The 22,505-nt window shown below is 43.6% G+C and overlaps 1 protein-coding gene across 2 annotated transcripts in view; it reads left to right on the forward strand.

The window, feature by feature from the left end:
• C1QTNF12 (C1q and TNF related 12) overlaps positions 1-22,505 on the forward strand; it is a 26,720-nt gene continuing 4,215 nt past the window's right edge. The window contains exons 1-7 of one of the 2 annotated variants that reach the window (XM_083803207.1): positions 1-820; positions 1,139-1,398; positions 13,287-13,406; positions 14,539-14,650; positions 14,903-15,084; positions 18,932-19,040; positions 19,557-19,647. In XM_083803207.1, coding sequence (XP_083659333.1) covers positions 1,228-1,398; positions 13,287-13,406; positions 14,539-14,650; positions 14,903-15,084; positions 18,932-19,040; positions 19,557-19,647 — 785 coding nt within the window. In that variant the 5' untranslated portion in view covers positions 1-820; positions 1,139-1,227. The remainder of the gene's footprint in view (positions 821-1,138; positions 1,399-13,286; positions 13,407-14,538; positions 14,651-14,902; positions 15,085-18,931; positions 19,041-19,556; positions 19,648-22,505) is intronic. The other variant, XM_083803206.1, reaches the window with a different exon arrangement.

A 22,505-nucleotide genomic window follows, 5' to 3' on the forward strand; every position in this document is an offset into this window, starting at 1 on the left:
CCTGGCACACAGGCCAGCTCCACTTATCAGTGAGTCTAATAGGAATGTGAAGAGAATAGGCTTGACAGCTCATTAGAATGTGATCCCTCCTCCTTTTTTTTCTTTTTTTTTTTCCCCTTTCTTCAAGTTGATGGAAACTCGTTCAGGAAAGAAGTACTTATTTGCTGAGGTAAAGCAAAAGCTGAGGAGGGTTTTGCCAGCTTTCAGCTGGGGAAAGGAGCAGCGAGAAAAATCAGGCGTTATCTACACTAAGAGGTACCTGAAATCTTGCCTGGTGTGAGGGGAGACGAGGATGGAAAAGACAAGTTTCTACATCCTGACAGCTGTTTGCGACATCGGGACTTGCTGCTCATCGTCTCATTAAAGAAAAGTGAAGATAAACCCAACTAAAGAGGGAGAGAAACTAGTGTTGGGAAAACTTTTTCTGCTCCTAATGGACCTAGGTACATCCACAGTTTTTTATTTCTCCCTGTTTTAACTTTTACGATATATGAAAAATTGCTTTTCTCCTTAGAAGGCTGAGCTGTGATGCTTTCAGCCTGGTCAGAAGAGCAGTGGCTGTAGCAACCTTGGGTTACAGTTTCGCAGCGTCTTGAAAGGAAAGGATGAGGACTTGTCACTGAGAAAAGGGAGGTATCCTTCAAGGGAGGATGGATGGACCGTATTCGAGCCTGCTTTGAACTGAGCACAACACTTTAAATGACAGAAAGTGAAATCTGTTGAAGAGGAACAACCTAACAACCCCCCTAATGAGTTTGCGTTGTCAGCTCCGGCCTGAGCAACTGTTGCCCTGAGCAATTTGACTTCTCTGGGTTTCATAGTTGAGTGCATTTTAATCGAGTCTGAAGACTTATTGGGTGGGTGGGTGGGGGGGGGATGACACTTCAAGGTGGGTGGCAGGACTTTCCAGAGCCCCTTGTATTTATGTAAGCTTCAAGAGGCTGAATGGACTTACCTCTTTCTTCGAGTGAATCCAGATTTTCAGACAAGTTTATCTGTACCATTTCAATGCGTCCTGCTTGAACAGAGATCTCTCCAGCCACCAGCACACCCATGCATGCTGCTCGTTTGACATTGCATAGACCAGAGGATCATCTTTAATAGTTCTAACCTTTTTATTTATTTATTTATTTTTTAGAGAGAAGTCTGTGTCTATTCCTATTATTGGTGGTGAAGGTTTTTGAGCTTGGAGAGTGCCCTCCTTGACTTGGCCACTCCCTCTTCAAAATGAAGGGGTGCACCTGGGTATTTGTGGCAACTTTACTCTGTCAGCAGTTTTGCCTCTTCAGAGTTATGGCAGCAAAGAAAGAGAGAAAGATGAAGAAAGAACCTAATCAGTATACAGAGCCCTTCAATGCTACCCTGTCAAACAGTGAAGAACTGCATGGGCATCCCAAGGTAGGTGTTTTTCTGTTGTCAGTGCTTGGTGCAACTCTTTTTTGGCAGTAATGTGATGCTGGTTCCTTTTTTCATTGATTGAAGCAGTCTCACCAAAACATCTTTGATTTTTCAAAGAGCGTTCTCTCTTTTGCCTTTGCATGATTTATTTCCTAGCTTACTGAAGCAATGACTGGAATACAATTTATAAAGATAATTTTAGAATATGCATGACTGAAGTTCCAGTCCCCTGGTAGCTGATTTGGTATGAAGGCACGAGCATTAAAAAAAAAAAAAAGAAAAAAGAAAAAGTGGGCTATCTCAGTACAATAACGATACTGGAATATTAATACATCTCTTGCAAACAAATCTGCTCTCTGGAACATTGTATGAAAACTGGCTTAGGCAAATCCAACAATTCAAACACCTGAGTATGTCTGAGGTTTTTCTGCACCATGCATTCCACCAGAGAGATTGGTGATTTAAAATTACAGATGAGAAAATATTTGGTCTATTCACATGATCTGTTTCAGACGATTTTGGCTGTTTCAGGAAAGGATTCGGGATGGGGCTAATCGTGCATGAGTGACAAGTGTAAGGCTGCGTATGAAAAATGAATGGCTGCAGCTGACAAATTGCTAGGCTTGGTGAGTGAGTTCTGAAGGGCAGGATCCTTGCAGCTATGTGTTTGAGGGAATCACCCCAGGCTGAAAGAGGCAATTTCTAGTCAGAGACCTCAGAATCTTTTACGATCAAAATTTGCATAGAAAGCTTGGGAGTAGGAGAGGAGTTCAGGAAATTAAAAGCAGGTCCTGGGAGTAGGAGCAGGATGAAACGGGAGACTACAGCGCTGAGAAAGGAGGGAGTGTCCCCTATCACACAGCCCTTTTCCACTCTCTCCCACTCGCACAAAAATGTCCCTTGTTTCAAATGGAGGTGACCTCTAAAACATGACTTTGATCACATGCATTAGGGATGGCAGTCACTATAGCAATAGAGGAACAACCTGTCAAAAATTGGGGCATGGCAGAGGGGGCGCGTTAGAACAATTGGGCTGACATTCTAAATATCCTCTTCAGTGCTATTGTGAGAGTAATTGGTTAAGGTTGGGCAAGTCTGGGAAACAGTCCTCTGTATGAAAAAGCTGGCTGCTGCACTTAAAGTGATCATTAGGGGACTGCAAGCAGCATTTCTTCAGCTTATTTTTGTTTATTGCAGGGCTTTGTCAGGACAGGTTGTATACATGCTAAATTCTTGAGGTGCTTATATTCAATCACTTCCTTTCACTTTCTCTAGAACTGCTTCGTCCTCCTTGTGCCAGATAGATAGCTGGAGCAACTACATTTCAGCCTGTTTTGGAATTAATTTCTCTTGATGTGAAACGTATTGGACCACAATCAGAATATTTTCTGATTGCAAAAGCCGGCAGAAACCGGTCCTGGTTTATTCTGATACAGTCACACATCCATTACTGCTAGAAGAAACGCGGCACCCATTCAGAGGCTAGTGGGCGTTCATTAAAACAGACAGTGTTTGAAAGCTGTAGTTTCTGTGTTGAAATATTTTGCTTTAAAATACCCATGACAAAGGTTTGGCTGCTGCAAGAGCTGGAGAGTTCAGTGAAGGCAGATTCTGCTTAATAAGGATGGGACCAAACCAAATCGTTGATGTAAATGCTCGTGAACTCTGCTTGATACGCGCTCCAACATTTTGCAACACGAACTTTTCTTCTTGGAATCTCTCTAAGGTTGAAGCCCAGGCTCCAGTTAAGCAATGCTTCTAAATGTTGTGGGCGTCCATGCTGTAATCTATATAGCACCTGCCAAAGCTAGGGGATTCTTTTACATACATTATAAACGCAAATAAAGAATCGCTGCTGTTTCTGGGGTAAATGAGAGTTGCTGTTCACAGCCAGACATCCCAGTCTGCGGTCACTAAGTGCTGTAGGGCAAACAGGACCTGGATTTTTAAGGCTGGTCTGTGGGGTTATTCATGCTGAACAAACTGTGAGCTTTGTGCGTATGCCTCTGGACTAGACTCTCAAAATTGAAAACAGCGGGTCTTGGGATCACCAAAAGCTTTAGAAGCTAAAGTGTAAAAATACAGTACTTCAGAAATCAGCATGGTTTTGCCTCTCTGTTGGAAGGCTCTATCCAACCACTGCGCACGTTGCTGGTTGAGACAGTTTCTTACAGCTGTACCATGTAAAATTCAGCAGTGAGATACAATTGTACCATGTACAGGTGTCTTGGTGCAGCTAGGAATAAATATTCATTAGGTAAAATGCCTAATTCTGTAATGCGATTGGATCACTAATTCTTCCGTTAAATCTCTGTTAATAACCTTGGATTTATCAGGTTACTTTTCAAAACTTTTAAAAAGGATTCTCTTCTCTTCCCTTTGCTGTACTGCCTCAAACCCATGTGTTAGTCAATGTTAAGGTAAAGTGACCAGCCCCTCATTTTGGGTTCAGAACAACTGGCTGTTGACAGAAAACAGCTTAAATGCCCTTATAAACAAAGTACCAGGTGTGAAAGATGACTAGCCAGAAATTAGCGGTTTGTAAATCACCAGTAAATTCCTACCTTATGGTGAGCAGTGACTGACAGACTTTGAAGAGGCAATTGGGCTCTTCAGGTAGTTGTAGTGACGGTGAAATTCAACAGCAGTATAGAGAACTGCCTTATTTTTCTGCAGTTTTCAAATGTAGCATTTTTTTTTTCTTCTGAAGTGTCTCCTTTCCTGTTAATTGGATGGCGAATTAGTAAAGTAACAGCAAAGCTTTCCTTGCCTAACCTACTAAGCTAAAGAGAAGTTGAAAGCTCTGTGGCAGACTGATCTCTGAGCCTTGCTGAGCAGTTCTGCTTAGTAAAAGGATGCCCTGCGCAGGGACGTGGAACAACATCAGTATCTTATTTCATTTCTCTGCACTACATAACAGGAAAGATGGAATTTTTTTTGGCCTTGTACAGTAAAAAATTAAGGCTGTGTTTACCTTGGAAGACTCTGTGGCCAGCTGGTAGATTTGTCAAAGCAGGAGCAGGGAATGAAATATTACATGAGAGCAGCGATTTTTACTCATACTGTTAAAAAGGTAGGTTTGTTTTCCTTCAAACTGACCAAAAGATTTTGGAACAGATTTATCTTGGGTATTGTTTTTAAATCAGAGCTGAGAAAGCTCCCCTTTAACAGTGACAGTACGCGACTTGTGGTGAAACCTCTGCCTAAAAGAGGGAGACAAATCTCAGTTCTGATAAACCTGGTACATCTAAGGGAAATAGTAAAAGTATTTTTAAAAAATCTCCAGTTTTATCTTCGCTGTCAATGAGATGTGCTTGCAAAGCACATGAGTGTTTTTCTGTGGCACAGATGGACTAAGACCATGAGGGATGGATGCAGAAGTTTTTTTCTAATGTATCTTCTTAATTTGACAGGGAGTGGCGGGGTACCTGCAGCTGCCAGGCTTGTGATCCCCTTTCCAGGCGTGGGTCTTGTGTTGCAAGAAGAAGAGGCGTTAAATTACCAGTGCTTCAGCAGTAGTAGATGGTCCAGTGGGGTTATAAGGCTGACCCTGATCAGGAGTTACTGTTTGATTCCTCTCTGGTGTGGTTTTGAAGTGATAGCTTGCAGGGTCACAGTGCTCTGTTGTGTGCCCAAACTGTCTTAATATTTTTTTAAGCCCCAGCTATCTTGTGGATAGGCTGAATAATGGCAGTACGCGTGCTGATGCTTTCAGATGGAGAAAAGATCCGTTTCCTTATTCTCAATAGTTCCTCTTCTTAGGGATTGACAAGTTGTACCTGACTGTAGCTAGGTTCTTGTTTCCAGGAGTTAAATCTCTCTATGGAGCTAGCTCAGGTAAGGCTCAGCACAAAGTCGTTTTTTTCTTGCTTGGTCTATTGTTCTCTTCTGTCTCATTAAATGTCCTCTGAGGACAGCCAGCTGCCCAATTTCCATCTAAACTAACTGGCATGGGATTTTATCAGTAGCACTGAAAACTGTCTAGACGATTTTCACACTTGTGGCTTGTTAATATTAATGGCGCTGGGCTAGGCATTGCGGGATGGAGGCTAGTAAGTATTTGCTTTTTTTGGCATCCAGGTAACATACTGTGTGCGTGAGCAACCCTGGTAACTGGAGTGGCCATCTGGAATATCACTTATTGGGTGGAATACAGGGAAATCAACTGTACCCTTCAGCCAATGCAGTTTTCAGTGCTCTGCCCTGTAGTACTCTCATAGACAAATTGATGGAGTTCAGATTAGATAAGTGGACTGAAAACTGGCTGAACTGCATGGCTCACAGGGTTGTGACGAATGCCATGAAGTCTGGCTCGAGGCCTGTTAGTAGTGGTTTAAGTATCCTGGCGGTTGATACCGGGGCCAGTGCTGTTTGACATCTTCATTAATGACCTGGATACTAGGGAAGATTGCACCCTTGGCAAGTGCAAAGCTGGGAGGAGGGGTTGATGGACCAAATGGTTGTGAGAGTAGCCAGAGGAAGCTCAGCAGCACAGAGGGATGGGCCAGGAGGGTTCTCAAGAATTTCGGTGAATGGAAGCGCAAAGTTCTGCACTTGTGGAGTGCAGTACACACCGGTATGCCTTGGGGGCCAGTTGGCTGGAAAGCAACTTTTCAGAAAAGTGCCTGGGGGTCCTGGTGGACAACAGGTTGATCATGGAGCAGCAACGTGCATTAGCAGCAAAAAAGGTCAACAGCCTCCTGGTCTGCGTTAGGAAGGGCATTGCCAGCAGATTAAGGAAGGTGGATGTTTCCCTCCGAGGGGAAACCTAAACACTGGGAAGACATCTAGAGTACCAGTTGTGGTCCTGGACATGCTAAAGTGATGGCAGCAAAGGGCCGTGAAGATGGTGAAAGGTTTGGAGCATCCATTGTATGAGGAGAGGCTCAGAGAGCTGGGAATATTCAGCCTAGGGAAGAGGAGGCTCAAAGGGATCTTATCAATATGCATATATACCTAAGTAGGGGGAATAAAAAAGATGGAGCCAGAGCTCAGTGAAAGGAAAAGAGGCAATGGAAAAAAGGCAAAAGGAAATTCCACTTAAACATGGGGGGGGAAGGCATTTTATTATGAGGGTGATCAAACACTGGAAAAAAAAACACACAGAGAGGCTGTGGAGTCTCCAACCTTGGAGATGTGCAAAACCTGATTGCACCTTGTCCCAGATAACCTGCTGTGGTTCACCTGCTGGGAGCCTGGGAGCTCAAAAAGGCTGCCTGTAGATGTCCCTGCTAACTTCAGCTGTTCTGTGAGCTGCTTGTAGAGGTGGTTCAGTTAAGTGTCAGAAAAGCATGATCTTAATTTGGGGGAAAAACTTATTGACTCAGCTGTCCTAATGAAATTTCAGGGATGATATGAGGTCAATGGGATTTCAAAGGAATTTCTGCAAGAAATGATGTAATATTTTTAGTTTCGTTACCCGCTACGTAGGTAAAGGGTCCTTGAAATATTACTTCCTCTGGAAAGCACCACTCTGAGGCACTCCAAAGCATAGGGGAAGAATTCTCAACCCTCTGTACAGGTTCCTTTTACAATCTGGTCTTTTCTTGGCTGTCTCCCAGTAAGGTAGTACCTTGGAATGAAGTCCGCTGTCTTGAAATCTGGTAAGACCATGGTTTTCAGGCAGAAAACTGATGATCTCGAGGCTCATTCTAGTTTAAGGCTGCTTAGGAAGTGAATAATTCAAGCCTGTTGCTTATGATGTAAGAGGAAAAGAAAGCTGAGGGTGAGTTCAGTTCTATTAAACTGTTCCTTGCTATCTTAAAAGCTTTTTTATTTTTTTGTCTAGAGGTAAATTTAAAGAGTTTACTTTCAATATGTTTAAAGTTTTCTCAGGAAAGTAATTCCAAGCAGGTGCTGAGGTTCCCTTCCCCAGGTGGGCCTGTTAGCTCATGTGATGTGCAACTGCTCTTCTCAAGGCAGATGTTCCAGTGGGAAACAAGAAATGTCCCGTTCCTTGCAGAGGACCCTGTTCAGCCTAGGACGGGAGCTGAAAACTGCCTCTAAGACTGATGGAAGGAAGGTTGGATCTTGAGTGCGAACACCAGAGCTTTTGTCTTTTGGATCAGAGACATGACTTCTGGAGTTGCAGAAGGCTGAAACGATTCTTCTGTCTCTGTCAGATGTCTCGGGCTAGGTCTGCCGGGTTTATTAATCTCTCTGAATTATTTCTTTGGGGCCTTTTGCTTCCAGCTGAGAACAGCAGCTGGTTCAATGACGTTGCACAGATTGCATTCCTCCTCTGCACAGAGATTTCAGTCACAGCCTGAAGTGTGTGACTGCGTGTGTAATGGAGAGCATTTGTGGGCCTGACAAGTGTTAAAGCCCTGTGAGAGCACGGGAGGGACTAGGCTGTGACCTGTCTGTAGGAAGAGATGTTTCCTCTCAAGGTACAACAAATATCATCCTTCCCAGCACCTCTGTGGCCCAGGTAAAATAACACTGGATTTGTGCATCACACGTGGAAATAACGCAGCATTTGGGCTTGTTTCTCTTAGCTGTTTGTGATATTTTTAAAGTTCATTATCGGCATAGATAGTCCTACATCAGATGTGCTTTGATGTGCTAGATGCATCGTGCTATGCCTCTTCTATCAGCGCTCTTCGGGTCCTTACCTTTTTGTGGTGTCCCTAAAGAAAGAAGGAACTTTTGTGCATTCGGAGGTGGCACGGATGAACGCTGCCATCCGGCTAACAGGGAAACAAACGCGGTCATCATCTCTCCCAGAGCAGCTCTTGCTCCCATGAGCTGTTCCCTCAGGTTCATTACATTCGTTATGGGTGTGAGCACTGAGGGCAGATCGTGTTTAAATGGAGAGGAGGAGCTTTTTGTGATAGCCATTTAGAGGAATGAAGAATAATTTTTCAGTGACCAAACACAGTGGGAATTTAGATAGGAATTCCAGTAGGGATTTGGCTCCGATACCAAACCTAACACTTCAGCTCTAGGAAAAATTCTTGAGAGATCTGTAAAAACCACAAGTGGTCAGGACCTTGGTTTTACATCTCATTAATAACCAAGAGTGTGCATAACCATGAGTTATTAGCAGCTGACACGGGATTTTTTCATGCTTAAAAAAGTGATCTGTCACTTTTTAACCAGTTCCAAATAAAATACACTACTGAAGTAAATCACTTGCTGCTAATTTCATAATGAAGCTGGCAATACTCTCACTAGTGTAAATCAGGCATAACAACACAGAGATTTATGGATTAAGATAATTGAAATGCTGAGTCAGGTCCGTTTTGTGTCTGGCAACTGCTTAATTATTAAGCAAAGAATTTCTAAATGTAATTCCATCACAGATAAACAACTACATTGACAATTCTTTGAGCAAACTTTCAGGGCAGTAACTTCAGACGTGAAGACAGGACCGGAATGGTTGGGTGTATGTCCTTGGAGGCGCATCTCTCACTGCAGATGGAAAGGATGCTGTCCTCTCACAAAAGTATCAACTTTTCTTGCTTTCTTTCCATCTTTAACCACTCTGAAAAAGGGTTATGTGTTCTTGACAACACTTTGAAATGCTTTTTGGATGTACAGACTTGCTCAGTCTTGCTCGTAGTGTTTTCTTTTATTCACCCAAACTCTGAAACTACGTTAGTCCATTTCGCTTTGGTTTTTAGCAGAGGTGCAGACTGGATCCCGGTATCCTTGAATTTTAGGAAAGTTCAGATACAGTTCAGAAATTTCTCAGGATCCGAACTCTGCTACTTGACTGTAGATCCCTACTAGTAGTTTCTTCCATGCTGGCTGAATCTTAGCCAGAGGCTGTGTGTGTTTCTGGGCAGTGCACGCTGTTCTGGGAGTTAAAGCCAGAAAGAACCACAGGTTCTGCTTGTGTACGGCAGCCTAAATTACAGCTCAACTCCTCTTTTATTGTGAGAGAGGGAGGAGAGAGGAGGCTAAGCTCATGCTGGTGTCATAACGCTGGTTCCGAAGTGCTGGGTGCTGTTGTATTCGGATTCCAAAGCAACGTTAAGAGACCTGATTGAAAGTTCATTAAAAATTGCTGGCAGGGCTTCTGTTGTTCTTGGAGGCACCGTTTCAAGCGGTGAGGACTGAGCCTGATTCCAGTGTAGTTAACATGAGAATTCCTCCTGACTCCTGCAAGTTAGCTTTGCTCTGTAAACAGCACCCCAGGAGGGACAAGTCCCCTTTGCTGGGATTCCAAGGCTGTTCTCAGTCCTGACTGATACCTGAGTTGGCTGCAAGGTCTCTCTGGCTGCTGGAGGCTGCCGCTGCCAAGAAAAATAGAGGCTTGCATGCTTATTGCTGGGATTGCTCATGCATGCCATAGTAATTAAATAATAATACCACAAGGATGGAACATTCATTTTAACTGTCAATCATCCTTGCGCTGGAGAAACTGGGGAGTGCCATGGCTGTCTTCTAGAGGGATTTGTAATTTAAGCAGGCCACTGGAGAGGTGTTGTTTTTTTGTTTGTTTTTTCTTTTTCTTTCCTTTTTTTTTTAAACTTCAGGAGTCTTTCTTTCTCCTTTATTTTTCTGGGATGTGTCATCTGGCTTTCTTTTTCTCCCTGACAAGATGTCTGCTCTGGGCTGTTTCTTCACAGCTGGAACTCCAGAAGGGCTGAGGACATCTGTTTGTCTTCACAATTAATGGTCAGACTCTGCCCATGACTGCTGGCTTCTGCTCCCAGCTGGCATGTTTCCCCATTTGCTCTGGACAGGGGGTTTATGCCTGTCTTGTAGCCTGGTGGGATATTTGAATAGTCTTGTATCCATCAGCAGCAAACGCCTCATTCTGGTTCCTAAGACTCTGGTCTTGCTTTGCTCTGGAGATTGTACTTCTGAGTTCCTGCCGCACGAGCTAGCTCTTCTTGAAGAACAAACTGATTTTATTTTCCTTTTCTCTGCAACCCAGCTGTTGTTTCGCTGGCTCCTGTTAGAGCACTGGGGGAATACTCCATCCTGCCTGAGCTGGGTGTTGCTATTAATAAGTTACTTCCTTCTCTTTTGTGAAATGCACAGCAGCCTTACCACAGACCTGTCAGTCCCAGTCGCTGGGGGGAAAAATGCATCTGCTTCCTTTGGGCAAACAGCACAGGTAGGCTTTTACCTGCTTATGTATTTATGAGCTTTTTAAGCTTAAGTGCTCATAAACCCAGTCCTCTATAGGTGTGAATTCACCTGTACGGTGATGCTGCATGCGTGTGCTTTCAGATGCTGTGAGGTAGAAAAAATTGGCAACTCCTATCAGAAACCTTTAAATTTCTATCAACCTCTGGTAAATATAAATCATCTTTGTTGTAGAAGTAAGTTGTACCTCCTGTGCTGTTCTAAGGATATTTCAAGGTTTGTGAACGCTTGTCTGTGGACTTGAGGTTTGCATGTTGGGAAAGATGGAGAGGTTTGCCTCAAAGGACCTTCTCAGCCTGTCTTTGCTCAACTGCAGATTTTTGCAAAGCATGAGGAGGAAACTGATAAAATAATCAAGTTTTAGAGAGGTGTGACTAACTTTAGAATAACTGTGATTTTCTACGGTGCTCCATTTCCATTAATTTCCAATGGACTTTCGGAAAGTTACTGGAACAGCGAAAAGTCCTGCGTGCTGTAAGTAAACATGACAAATAATTTAGCTAAAACAACTTTATGGAATGCCTTGACAAAACATGATCAGCACCTGATTATAAATGTGGTTATAAGCATTAAAAAGCTGTTGAAGACTAATTTGTGTGTAGAAATAATGAACTGGATTGTGTCAGTAATTTGGTGTGCTCTTGTTTGAGACACACACTAAATCTGAGCACGCTGGGGAGTGTTTAACCATAACTCTGATTAATTTCAGTGGAATACATGATCAATATGGCAAAATGATTTGGGATACCCTTGCTTTGGCTTAGCGCACAGATGCCAGCTATTCTTGTTGGCAGCTATCTATTTGTAGGGTGGATAACTGGACTTCCCACACGGAGCAATTCAATAGGAATTGATCTCTCTGTGGGTCATGTCTGAGCAGTAAATCACCCAAGATTATCTGAACAGAGAAGACAGAACTGGGTTCCTAGAGTTTCTGAGATGTTTAACAAATACCTTTGCTCAGCTCACAATGCATCTGTGACTTCTGTGGAGCTGTTCACGCTCTGCTGCTTTGTAAATGATCTGGTGACCCAAGCTGTTTGAAATAAATAGTTGTGATCACATCAGCTCCGAATCTACGGACAAGTGCCTTGTACTATGCTCATGTGCCTGGCTGCGTGCCAGAGAGAGCTTTCCAGGCTCTGCATCAGCTTAGGAGCACCAACATTCCTCGTGACCTCCAGCTGGAGCTCCAGCAGGCTTCTGAGGTTTCGTTTCATATTTATTCTGCATAGATTTTTCATAGCAGATCACACGGACTGTGCTCTCTTCTCTTCAAAATGGACTTGCCCTGGTATTTCTAGCCAAAATTTTCAATCCTCTGTCCGATTCCTGTTGGTTTTGAAAAGAGGTCACTGTTGCTATTAGGGCCACTGAGTGTAGAGCAGTAATGTTTGAGCTGTGGCAGAACTATGTCTGCTGCTGTGAGATTAGCAGGAGCTTAATACCCAAGGGCAAACAAATACTTTGAGATCTGGGAAGTACACTCTTGACTGACTTTGCTTCTATGCTTTTTCCACACCCATCTTGTTTTCTTCCTCCTGAACAGTGATAGATCAATCCTGATTTATTTAAACTTGTAGTGGTCTAGAAATCATTTTTGATATCGTTATTCAACCCACCCCTGCCTTGTATTGCTTTTCTGCTGGAAAGTTACGATCTTCTTCTCTGTCTTTTTCATAATGGGTATGAAAACCTAAGCACGATTCGTGAAACTTTGGGAGGGCTTGTGCTTTCATCCTCACTGTGATGGACATCTGAGAGGCTGATGTGCCGACAGCCTGGAACCCCGTAGTCAATGGTTAATTGGTCTTGACAAGAACTTGGCAGGTGTTGGTAAGCAATGATTTCTGGTGCCTTTTTAATTTAGAGTTCGTTCCCAGCCCAAGGGAAAAACAACAGGTATGGCCATTTGAGTATTTACTCCTGGTCCTGTATGAGAGCTGAGTACTGGGTACTAGGGAGTCCAGTAGGAAGTGGACCCAAATTCCTAACAACAGAGCCTCTTCATTGTCCAAACTTCGTTCAGAAGGGATCCAGAACTGGGCACTGTCATGTCGAACTTCTCTAACTGATTTCTATGATTGTGATACAGTTGCAGACCATAGGAAGGGGCAATTTGCAAATGCACATCTATTTTGTGGTCAGACATGGGCTTTATTTTTATTGTGAAATGCTTTTATTTAGTTTTTCCCGTGTGCACATTTGTCATCCCACTAGCCTTTGATTTGAAAGCCACGGAGCACTTCAAGGTTTCCTGTATATTTTAATCTCCCTTTATCTCTCAATAGATCCAACTGATAAATATCAGATGCCAGCGGTGAACAATCTCTGGCATATGTGCAAGTTTTCTGTGGCATGTATTAGGACTGGCAGAGGGCTGAGCCTCGGTAGTTTGAGAAAGGTCCCCGAGGCACGCTGGCTCCCAGCTCTTGGCTCTTTCTGATCCCTTCAGTAAAGGGGGGAGCTGGGACACCCTGCAGGAGGTCACATATTAAGTTACGAGAAAGGATTTTTATTTATTATTTTTTGTGATGTTCCTGTAAATGATGAGAAAGTGTCATGGTTTTGGATAATATCAGATTGAATTACTTGCTACAGAAGTGGGATAAAATGGAATTTTACAGTGGACCCTAAGCCTTCAACGTCCTCCCAAATGCAGTATGTTTGGATCAAGGATTTGGTTCAGGTAGCAGATGGCTGGTCTGGAAACTTTCTATTCTCTGAGTTCACGTAGTGGCCAAAGAGATGCAATGTCATCAGTGCTTGCTTTTGTTTCTCTTTAGATCCTAGAATCTCCAGACCCGAGAATCACAGATCCACGGCGGACCTGGATCTCCTTTGTTCACCGCCCAGATGATGGCAACACCTCTAAAAGGAGATGCAAAGGGAAAGACAAGAAATTAGTAGGTTATTTCTAGATTGACATCAGCTAACAAACGTGCACCATGGCTTCCCTTCCCACTCTGTTACACAAGGTGTTTTGTATGTTCCAGCTTTTGCTTTCCCACCCTGGAGTGCTGTGTTTTCAGTTGTGTTAAATTTTCCAAAGTATTTTGGAGAAGCTTGGGACAATAAGCGTATATGCTTTGTAAGATAAGTGTCTGTGAATTCCATTGTCAGCACTCATTTTTGTTTAAACCAGCTGTTTCTTGGGCTGAGACTTTCTTGTGTTTTTTTTTCTGCTCAGTAGAAATAAAATTAACATTTTTCTTCTACAACTAGATAAAGCGCAAGCAGCTTAAAGGACACATTAATCAAGGCATGGAAAAATCATTTATTGCAAATCAGTGAATTACTGATCACCTGCTGAGTGATTGTGTGCACTCTTCATCTGCTGCTTAGACAATACAGAATGTTTTTTATGACTTCCTTTTACTTCTCAGTGAGCTTATAGGCTGCTTCCATGTGGGTTTGCTGCTGTTTAGTTGATTAAGTAGGAGCTCCCAGAGAACAATACACATTGAAACAGCATTGATAACACCGTTTCATTATCCTGCTACCAGCTTAAAGCTCTGATGTGTGTAGCTAACCTTTCCAGGTGTTTTAAATAAACTGTTTAATTTTTTCAGGGCTCTACTGTCACACCAAACGTTCATGTATGTGATCATTATGTCTGAGCAATATATGTTCATGTAAAATGTGGCCAGATGGCTGTTTGAGTTAGCAGAATAAGGCAGAGTAAGAAGCAGCTTAAGTTACTTTGCTGCTTCTTTATCTTCTATTACCAAACTCAGTCTTGTGCCTGCTGTGCTTCACACTGTTTATATGTGCTTGACGAACCAGTTAGTGTTTACCTGAGCAAAGTTTATCCTCCCTCATAAATACGTGAGTAAATTCCCAGTGCTGGAATTCACTGCTGGCTCGAGAGTCAGTTTAAGATTTACTGCATCAGGCTTGGAGTTGAACTGATATCAGTGGGGGTTGCTCACGTGGCTGACAGCCTTGTAGAACTGGCTCGTGGCTGGAAGAATTTTCAGTCTGCCAGTGCAATTGCCTGGTTCTAATTCTCATGTTTTACTTTGGTTACTTCCTTAGCGTGGCCTTGTTGGGCCCCCAGGACCTCCTGGCCCTCAGGGACCTCCAGGAGCACCTGGTGCTGAAGTCACCCGGGAAGTCCTTCTGCAGGAGTTTAAGGAGATATTAAAAGGTAAAGAATGTGAGAGCTTTGAGCTTCCTTCAATTCCTTTTGCGAAGCACCATGGCAAATAAAAAACTGGCTTTGCAATGTTTACCCTAAAGCATTTCCCCACCTGACAATCAAAAGTTTGGAAAAGTGTTTCCTCAATGCTCCTTAGTTCAAGTTCATGAGTAGAGCATAGAGGAGAAATCTAATCACACAGCTGATGGCTTCATAGAACAGGTGCTTAAACTAAGCCTTTTTTTCTCTTTTTGTCCTCAGAAGCCATTGAGCGTCGGGCATCCCTTGCTATTTCAGCCCATCCTAGCCAGCTGCCTCCGCTCCTGCTCTCCTTGGAGGAAGTTTCACCCCACAGACGTGTGGAGGAGGCATTCCACTGCAAGCTAAAAGGACAAGTCGTCGTAGATAAGAAGACCCTGGTAGAACTTCAGAACTTCCAGTCGGTGAGAAGGGATTAGAGACTGAACCTGTGCAACTCCACAACAGCCACCGTGCGTAGATCAGCTATAGATCCCCTAGTCTGCGAAGCTGCTAGGTGGCTCTGTAGATAAAGGTGTTTCCTGAAAGGGAAGGCTGATCCCACAAACTCGTCTCAGGATTGGATGCTGTGAATATCGCACTACCTTTTTATGTAATTGACATAAGTTGGACCTTATACAGTGATTTCAGTCCTAAAGCTCAGCTGCAGTAGGATGGACAGTTGGCTTTGAGTTGTCTTCTTCCTTGCCAGAGGAAGAGGGGCAGACTTTCTTTCTGTCTTGCATCCCAGCTGAGTCTCATGACAGTTCTCACTGAAGTTCTAACAGGTCTGTGCAAGAGAGGGCTGTCTTACAGGTCTAAACAGTCAGTTTCTATTTCAGTTAATGATAGAGAAAGACCAGTCCACATTTGGCATTCATCTGAAGGATGTGGTTTTTTTTCGGTGCAAACCCTGTTTTATTCCAGAGTAATCTTTGGATGTAGAAAAATGTCAGAAGCAGACAGCAGTCATTGGTTATAGATTTGTAAGCCCAAGTAAGGGCCATCATTTTGTTAGATGAGTCAGTCTTGATGCTAAAATTCTTTAGATATTGTCTAATGGAAGACAAAAAATGTTACCTATATAATTTTATTATAGTCATATTAAAATTACAAGCACACCGTCGTGGGATGCTGTAAGTCACTATAAGCAAGCTCTTGAATTTGATGGTATTAAACCTTCTGCTAACCATTTCTGAACCAGTTGCAAATAAGACCTGAATCTGAAGTATAAATGCTAGTCAAAATAATAGCTAAAAACTGTCTATGCAGTAAGGTGCTGAGCTTTCATCCCAGCTATGCTAAGTCCCATCTCTGCAGAATCCTGTCCAGCAGATCCTTTTCTATGGAGTAGTTCTGCTGCTAGGACTTCACAGCTGCAGGACTAGAGGCAGTGGTTATGTTCTGGATAGGGTGCTTTCCTGGATCTTTCCCAAATACACTTGTGGAAGCCTGGTTTGACAGCACTGTGGGTGCTGGCACAGAGGCAAGATTGTACTTGAAGTGTAGGCAGGGCTAGAGAGATCTGCTGCCTCATTAATTAGGAGGGAAAATGTGAATAAAGACATCTCAGCAATCAGCGCGTAGGCTGATGCTTCCCATGCTTTGTTATCGTATGCCTAGCTTGTTTCTAATTGCTTCTGGCCCTGAAGCTGATGTGGGAGGGCTGGCAGGCCTCTGGATGCCAGCCTTTCATTTCAGCTTTGGGACAAGAAGTGTCTGGTTTTAGCTTGTGTTCTGATATAGGGGAATTTAACAGGGAGGGAGACGGTGGCTGCTCCTGCAAAGATGAAAACATTGTCTTTAGACAGTCTAAGGGGGAGAGAGAATTCCCCTCCCTCCCCCCTGTCAGTTTAATGGTGTGAAGAAGCCAGCGGCTTGATACTTCCCAGTGAGATGATAGGGAATGAATATAATTCCTGGTTTTGGAACTTATCCAAAGCATTTTGAGATATGTGGAAATGACCGTGGGCTGAGAAAGGGACTGGTACTCCTATTCTTTGTCATTTGAATGCGGTGTTTCTGTCACTCTGACCTTGAGTATTCAGAGAGCATATAATGGTTTTCTCATCTTCCCATGCTAAATTTCCTCCAAGAGTGTTCATCCCCTCTCTTCTTTGTCTTACAATGTCCTTGGTATTTGGAATTAAATGTAGTACTCCTTCCGCCACACCTCTGCTTCCTGTATCTCAGGCTTTGGAGTTTCTGACAAATTACCTCTTTTTCGTAGAAAGAAAATGGCAAGAACTGAAGTAACTATAGCCTCTGACAGGCCATGGAAGTGGGATTAATGTGGGGCCCAGGAATATCACTGGAGCTGGATCATTCAAGGTTAAGGTGGCCCATGTGTTCATTCTGGAAGATCCCAGGAGGAGTCCTGGTGTCTCTAGTGCCTTGAGATCAAGTTAAATGTCTGCCTTTAGTAGCTGAACTTCATTACTGCTTTGGGAGAGCCCCCATGCGTTATTGTTGCTGTGCAGGCTTGGGTTATCCATTATTTAATAACAGATAAGTCAATACATTGCTTTCTTTATCACTGAGTCTTTATCACTGAGGAGCTAAGCTGGCAGCTCACATCTCAGTTCTCTGCGCATGGTTCCTACTTTCCACCAGGAAGGAAGCCATGGAATGTATGGGGGAGGCATGGGGATAAAAGAGGGACTGAGGAAGAGAAGGTGATCTTGGTTTGTAGAAAGTGGACACCAACTTGTTTGCTTTTGGTCTGCTTATTGAAATAACTGGTGTACAAATAGTTTCTCAGATGTAAATCCCTGCAGTGCTGGAAGCAGCTAGGTGAGTATGCTGCTGTGAGACAGTAAATGCAACAGGGAACTCTAATTGGCATGAGGTTTAATGGAATATTTTTGCCCAGAGAAACCTCTCCCTTCTCAGAACCAACCCTTTGCATTGTCTATTTCTATGAGCAAAAGAATAACAAAGCCACAGAAGGCATGAAGAAACAGGAATGCTTTATCAGTGATAATTTACTGGTGCCTAAAATTGCCTTCCATGCCCATCCAGTGGTTTTGGAATTAGGTTGCTGATTCTGCTAATAGCTGTAACAAGAAAGGAATGAATTAACAATGCAGAACAGTTTTGAACATACAGGGCTTGGATCTGCACTTCCAGTGATGTAAATTAAAAATAGCATTACTGAAAGTGATTGCACAGCGATGGCATAAGAGTGGAATCAATCTCATTCCACAGTCTTTGCTGCTAGGTTAGCTGTTAGATCCTCTGTGCCTCCACACATAGAGGAAACTTGCTTCCTTTTTGTGTGTGTTTGTGTGTATCTGTTCACAGGCACACACCAGTGCACATTGATAAATGTAGATACGTTTGTAAAACATTTCCAGTTAGGTTCTGTGGAATTTAAGTCTAGGTCTGGATCTTGCTAAATAGGGACTGAGAATTACTCTGTGAGCCTTGCTTGGGATTTTGCAGGTTAGTCATTTCCTTCTACCATGCAGTAACTCTCTACACAGGCACCACCTGACCCAAACTTTTGCAGCCTTTTACTTGCTTTCAGAGAGAAAGCAGCTAAGCAGGTTTTCCTTTTCTTTTTCTTTTCTTTTCTTTTATTTTTTTTTAAGTATAACAACACCTGTAGCAACATCGCTGTGAATTCCAGCACTGTCTTTCAGACCCCTCTCTCTACCTAGCATTGGAAAGTACTCAAATTTTGGCTTATTGAGTTCTGTTGAGATTGCCCTGTTAGGCATTCATGCATGTATTAGGGATATAGCAGCGTGTGTGTCTCACAAAGGCAGGTTTGAACTGCTCTTCTGTCCCTCGGGACCAACGCAGGACAAATCTCTCAGAACAGCATCCATGGGAATGGATTTACACTGCACAGAATGCCCTTGCGGTGGAAGCAGAGTCTGACTAATGTGCTTTCTTGGCCCATTGAAGCCACTCTTGCTTCTCCCCAGCTCTAGCCAAATTCATATCAGACAGGCCAAAACTAACAATAAACATTTCTTGCAGAGTTTATTTTAGTCTAAGTCAGATAATCTGCTGTGAGTTTGACTTAAGACTGCTCCCTTGCCATAAGGAGAATCTGCATGCTGTTTCCCTAGGTTTTTTGCCTGATCGGTAGAATCCAAGGCTGGAAGAGAATGAAACTAAATATGGAATCTGTAAGAATATGAACAGTTTTTCTTTAATAGTGTCAGAGCTGTCTGACTTCTACCTGAAGTGGCTGGAGAGCCGTGATTATTTCCTCTGTACCTGTACTTGGGGACTTGCTCAATGTCTGCTCTTATTTTACAGCCTCTGGCCAAAGGAGCTTTTCTCCGGGGGACAGGATTAAATCTGTCAACGGGACGTTTCACAGCACCTGTGTCTGGGATCTACCAGTTCTCAGCCAACGTCCACATCGGTGAGTGCTGTCCACAGAAGCCTTCCCTGTACCGCTTGAGAAATGCAGGAGGGAGTCCTGGAGAACTCGATCTCTGGTGGGTCTTGTCTGATTCGAAGCATGTGCAATGGCAGCCCTTTGCAGTGAGCTCTCCCTTTGGTACACCATGACCCAAAACGCTGGCCTTAGGGCTGGGTGATCTCACAGCAGGCTGCTCCATGCAAACCAAACAAGTCAACACTCCTTAGGGAGGGTGAGCTTAGGCACCAAATATATTTATGTGCAGAGTGTGTGGCTTCCATAAAAGACATTGGAAAAAATAAGTGTGATGATATAGAACTGAATCAAGACATTTTTGACTCTAGCTTGTCACCAATGCTTTTGTTTGGTTGTTTAATCATTTGGTGATGAAGCAACTAGAAGGGTGCTTTCCTAAGAAGCCGCAATATTACTGGAATCTCTTTCGAGCCAAACGCTGGGAAGTGATTTTCTGCTGCATTCCAAAAGTGGTTATATTTGTTTCTCTGCCTTCGCCAGATCATAGTGAATTAAAGAGTAAAGTCCAGCTCCGAGCCAGAGATAATGTCCGAGTGTTGATCTGCATTGAATCTCTCTGCCACCGATACACGTGAGTTACTGCAGTGCTGTCCGGGCAATTATTTTTCTCAGATGGGCTGATGTTTCAACCGGTTGTGGAAATCAGGTTCATCAACAGTGAATTTTATATCAAAAGTGCTTGTAGAACTTCTCTGAAGAGATGGATTCCATGTAGCCCTTAGGCTTTGTGGTTTTTTTTCCTGTTTTTTAACGTTTCAGTGGATGGTGTCAGGTACTCTAAATAGCAGAATAAATATTACATATGTTGAGAGAATTGTGAGTGAAGCGGGCTGAAACTGGATGTAGCTAAAGGTGCTGAGTGCTCAGCTATCATCATAAACACAAGGAGTGAGAGAAACACTTTTGTGCCGGAGGTTGTTAGCTCAGTTTTACAATTTCACCTGCCTCCTGAATGCAATGCGCACCATCTCGCTAGCGTTGCCATGGAAGTGTTGGGGTGATGAGAAAAAAGGAGTAGGTGGAAAATAGAGGTGGATGGTTCCTGAGGCAGAAAGAGCAGGGCTTCCCCAAAGGTCTGTCATACCATCTTGCAGCCCCTAGCTGCCTCACGGAGCTTGCTCAGACATCCGAGCTGAATTTTCCTCTGTTGGGATTCATTTGGTAAACCTCTGCTAAACAAAGGCTTTTGTTAGGCTGTGGCAACGTTGAGTGCTGCTCCTCATGCAAAGGGCCATGCCGTAAGCATGCTGTCGGCTGCTGTTTGCTGGCTTTGTCATCCTTTCAGCTGTAGCACATAGGTGCCCTGTGTCTCAGGGGGCCAGCTTGCCGAGGATGTTGAGCTTGGCGTGCTTTGCTTGGAGGAAGGCGGCTGGTGAACCCCTGGGCTGGGCTGAAATGCACCCAGCAGAGGGCAGTGCTGCTTGGGTAGAGTGGTCACTGCCTGGATCTGTGGCTGGAGCTTTGTCACTGGAGGAAAATCGCCTCTGCAGGGCTTGCAGAAGGTCTGCCCTGCCTGCAGCTCTTCCAGTGCAGCTGTAGCAACACCCTTGCAATAGCACCACTGAAATACATCCATAAAATGACTCCACAGGTGCAGCTTAAAACCCACGAAACCATAAGTTTGCTGCTGGGCTGGCTCCTTCAGCCCTCACCTTCCCCATTCCATAACTCAAAGCGCTGTAAATAGGACTGACCTCTCCACCGGCATTTCAGTTTAGGGGCTTTACTGGAGGATGAATTTGACGTGAAGCCTCATACAATAAATACCAGCTCTCTTAGGTTTCTTTGGCCTGTGGAAAAGACGTGATTGGCGTCAGAGTAGCCATTAGTAACTAGGGTAACAAGGAGCTGCGTGCCCATTGACCTGATGGGAAGTCAAGGAGCTTGTTGACTAGAGCACCTGGCACCTATTCAGCCTTGTAGACTGTTTTATAACAGTCTTTTATGATTGCAGCACTTAGCTGAGGCAGTGACAGACTGGTTGCAGCCTTGCACTTGTGAGGAGTCCTTTAGATCTTGTTAAGAACGGACATGGGCCTGATCTTGACATCTGGAATGTCTGATGACACTGAGTGATTTCAGAGACTCCAGGCTTTTATTCTCAGGGGTGGAACAGGTAGGAACAACAGGGCAGAACGTTACTGCCCTTTTTGCCAGTAGCTCTCACAAATCTTCACTTACAAAATCATATAGAAAATCTAAATTCCATTCTCAAGTGTCACCGGGCTTCTGATTTCTCCACGGTTTTAGAGGTAGAAAAAGCAAAGTGAGGTAACTGAAAGTAATGACCTGAATACAGGTAAAATTTGAGTGTCATTCTTTAGCCATCTGTGGAGAGCGTGCTAATGGAAAAGGCTCTCCTTATGTGTTCATCCAAAAATTATTTTTAGAATAATTCTTAAACCCATATCTAACTACTTACAAATATAAATCTGATTTATAGAACCTATGAGGCCGTTGCATCTTGGCTTGGGACTTGTTTGCTTTAAAGCACTGCTGTTTTAGAGCCTGAAGCACTTAGGAAATCATTGTCACTCTGTGCCCTTTCAAGAGGGAAAGACAGATAAATCATTTTGAAAAATAAACGAAGGTGCCAGTGGTGAGTTTTAATGATTCCACAAATTCCCAGCTGATTTAATTAAGGCATCTGAGAAAGAACAAAGTGTGTTTTTTTTTTTTTTTTCTCTGTAAGGCTCACTTCTGTTTGCAAGGACAGTGTTTCTTTCTCCCCTCTGTTGTCCATTCAGCCAACCAGTAACATTACTTAAGAATGGATGTCAGCCTCTGATTGCAACATGACTTTAGTCTTGTTTACTTGTTCTGGTAAATGCAGGCACGAGAATTACCTAACAGGAAGCTTCTGTGTGGATCGTGGAAGCTACCAGGACTTTCACATTGCAGGTCGTTGAGCTGAAAGCTCCTAGCAAGGTCTTCGGGTACTATCTGGGATATGTGAACAACCTCTTTGTCACATACAGCCTAGGCATGTTTATTGGGATGTTTTTGGGATTAACTTGCCACGTGAAGAATTTATAGTTACGCTCTCCAAAGAGCAATGACAATAAAAACTTTTTTTCTTAGTCAGAACTGACCCAGCTGTTAATGGTTTAGATAAAACTCTCTGAAGTCTGACTCAGTTTTCATCAGTTGTCCAAGCCTGCAATTTACTGTCGGTTGTCCTGCAAGGCTGTCCTGAGCTGAGTGAGCTGGACAGCAGTGGGAATAAAGTGGGACCAGCACCGGCTCTATGGGAGACATCTCTCCCTCCTCTAGTGGGTGAGAGTGTGACTGGTCTGTGGGATGGAAGGAGGATGGGTGGAGGGATGGGAACCTGTCTGGACAGACACTCTGCTGGCACAGGCTGAGCTGCTACCCGTACTTGTGGAATTTCCTGGGGATGTCTACGTACACAGTCATTCATTTTAGGGA

The sequence above is a fragment of the Anser anser genome (genome assembly GCF_964211835.1).
Source record: "Anser anser genome assembly, chromosome: 17".
NCBI lineage: Eukaryota > Metazoa > Chordata > Aves > Anseriformes > Anatidae > Anser > Anser anser.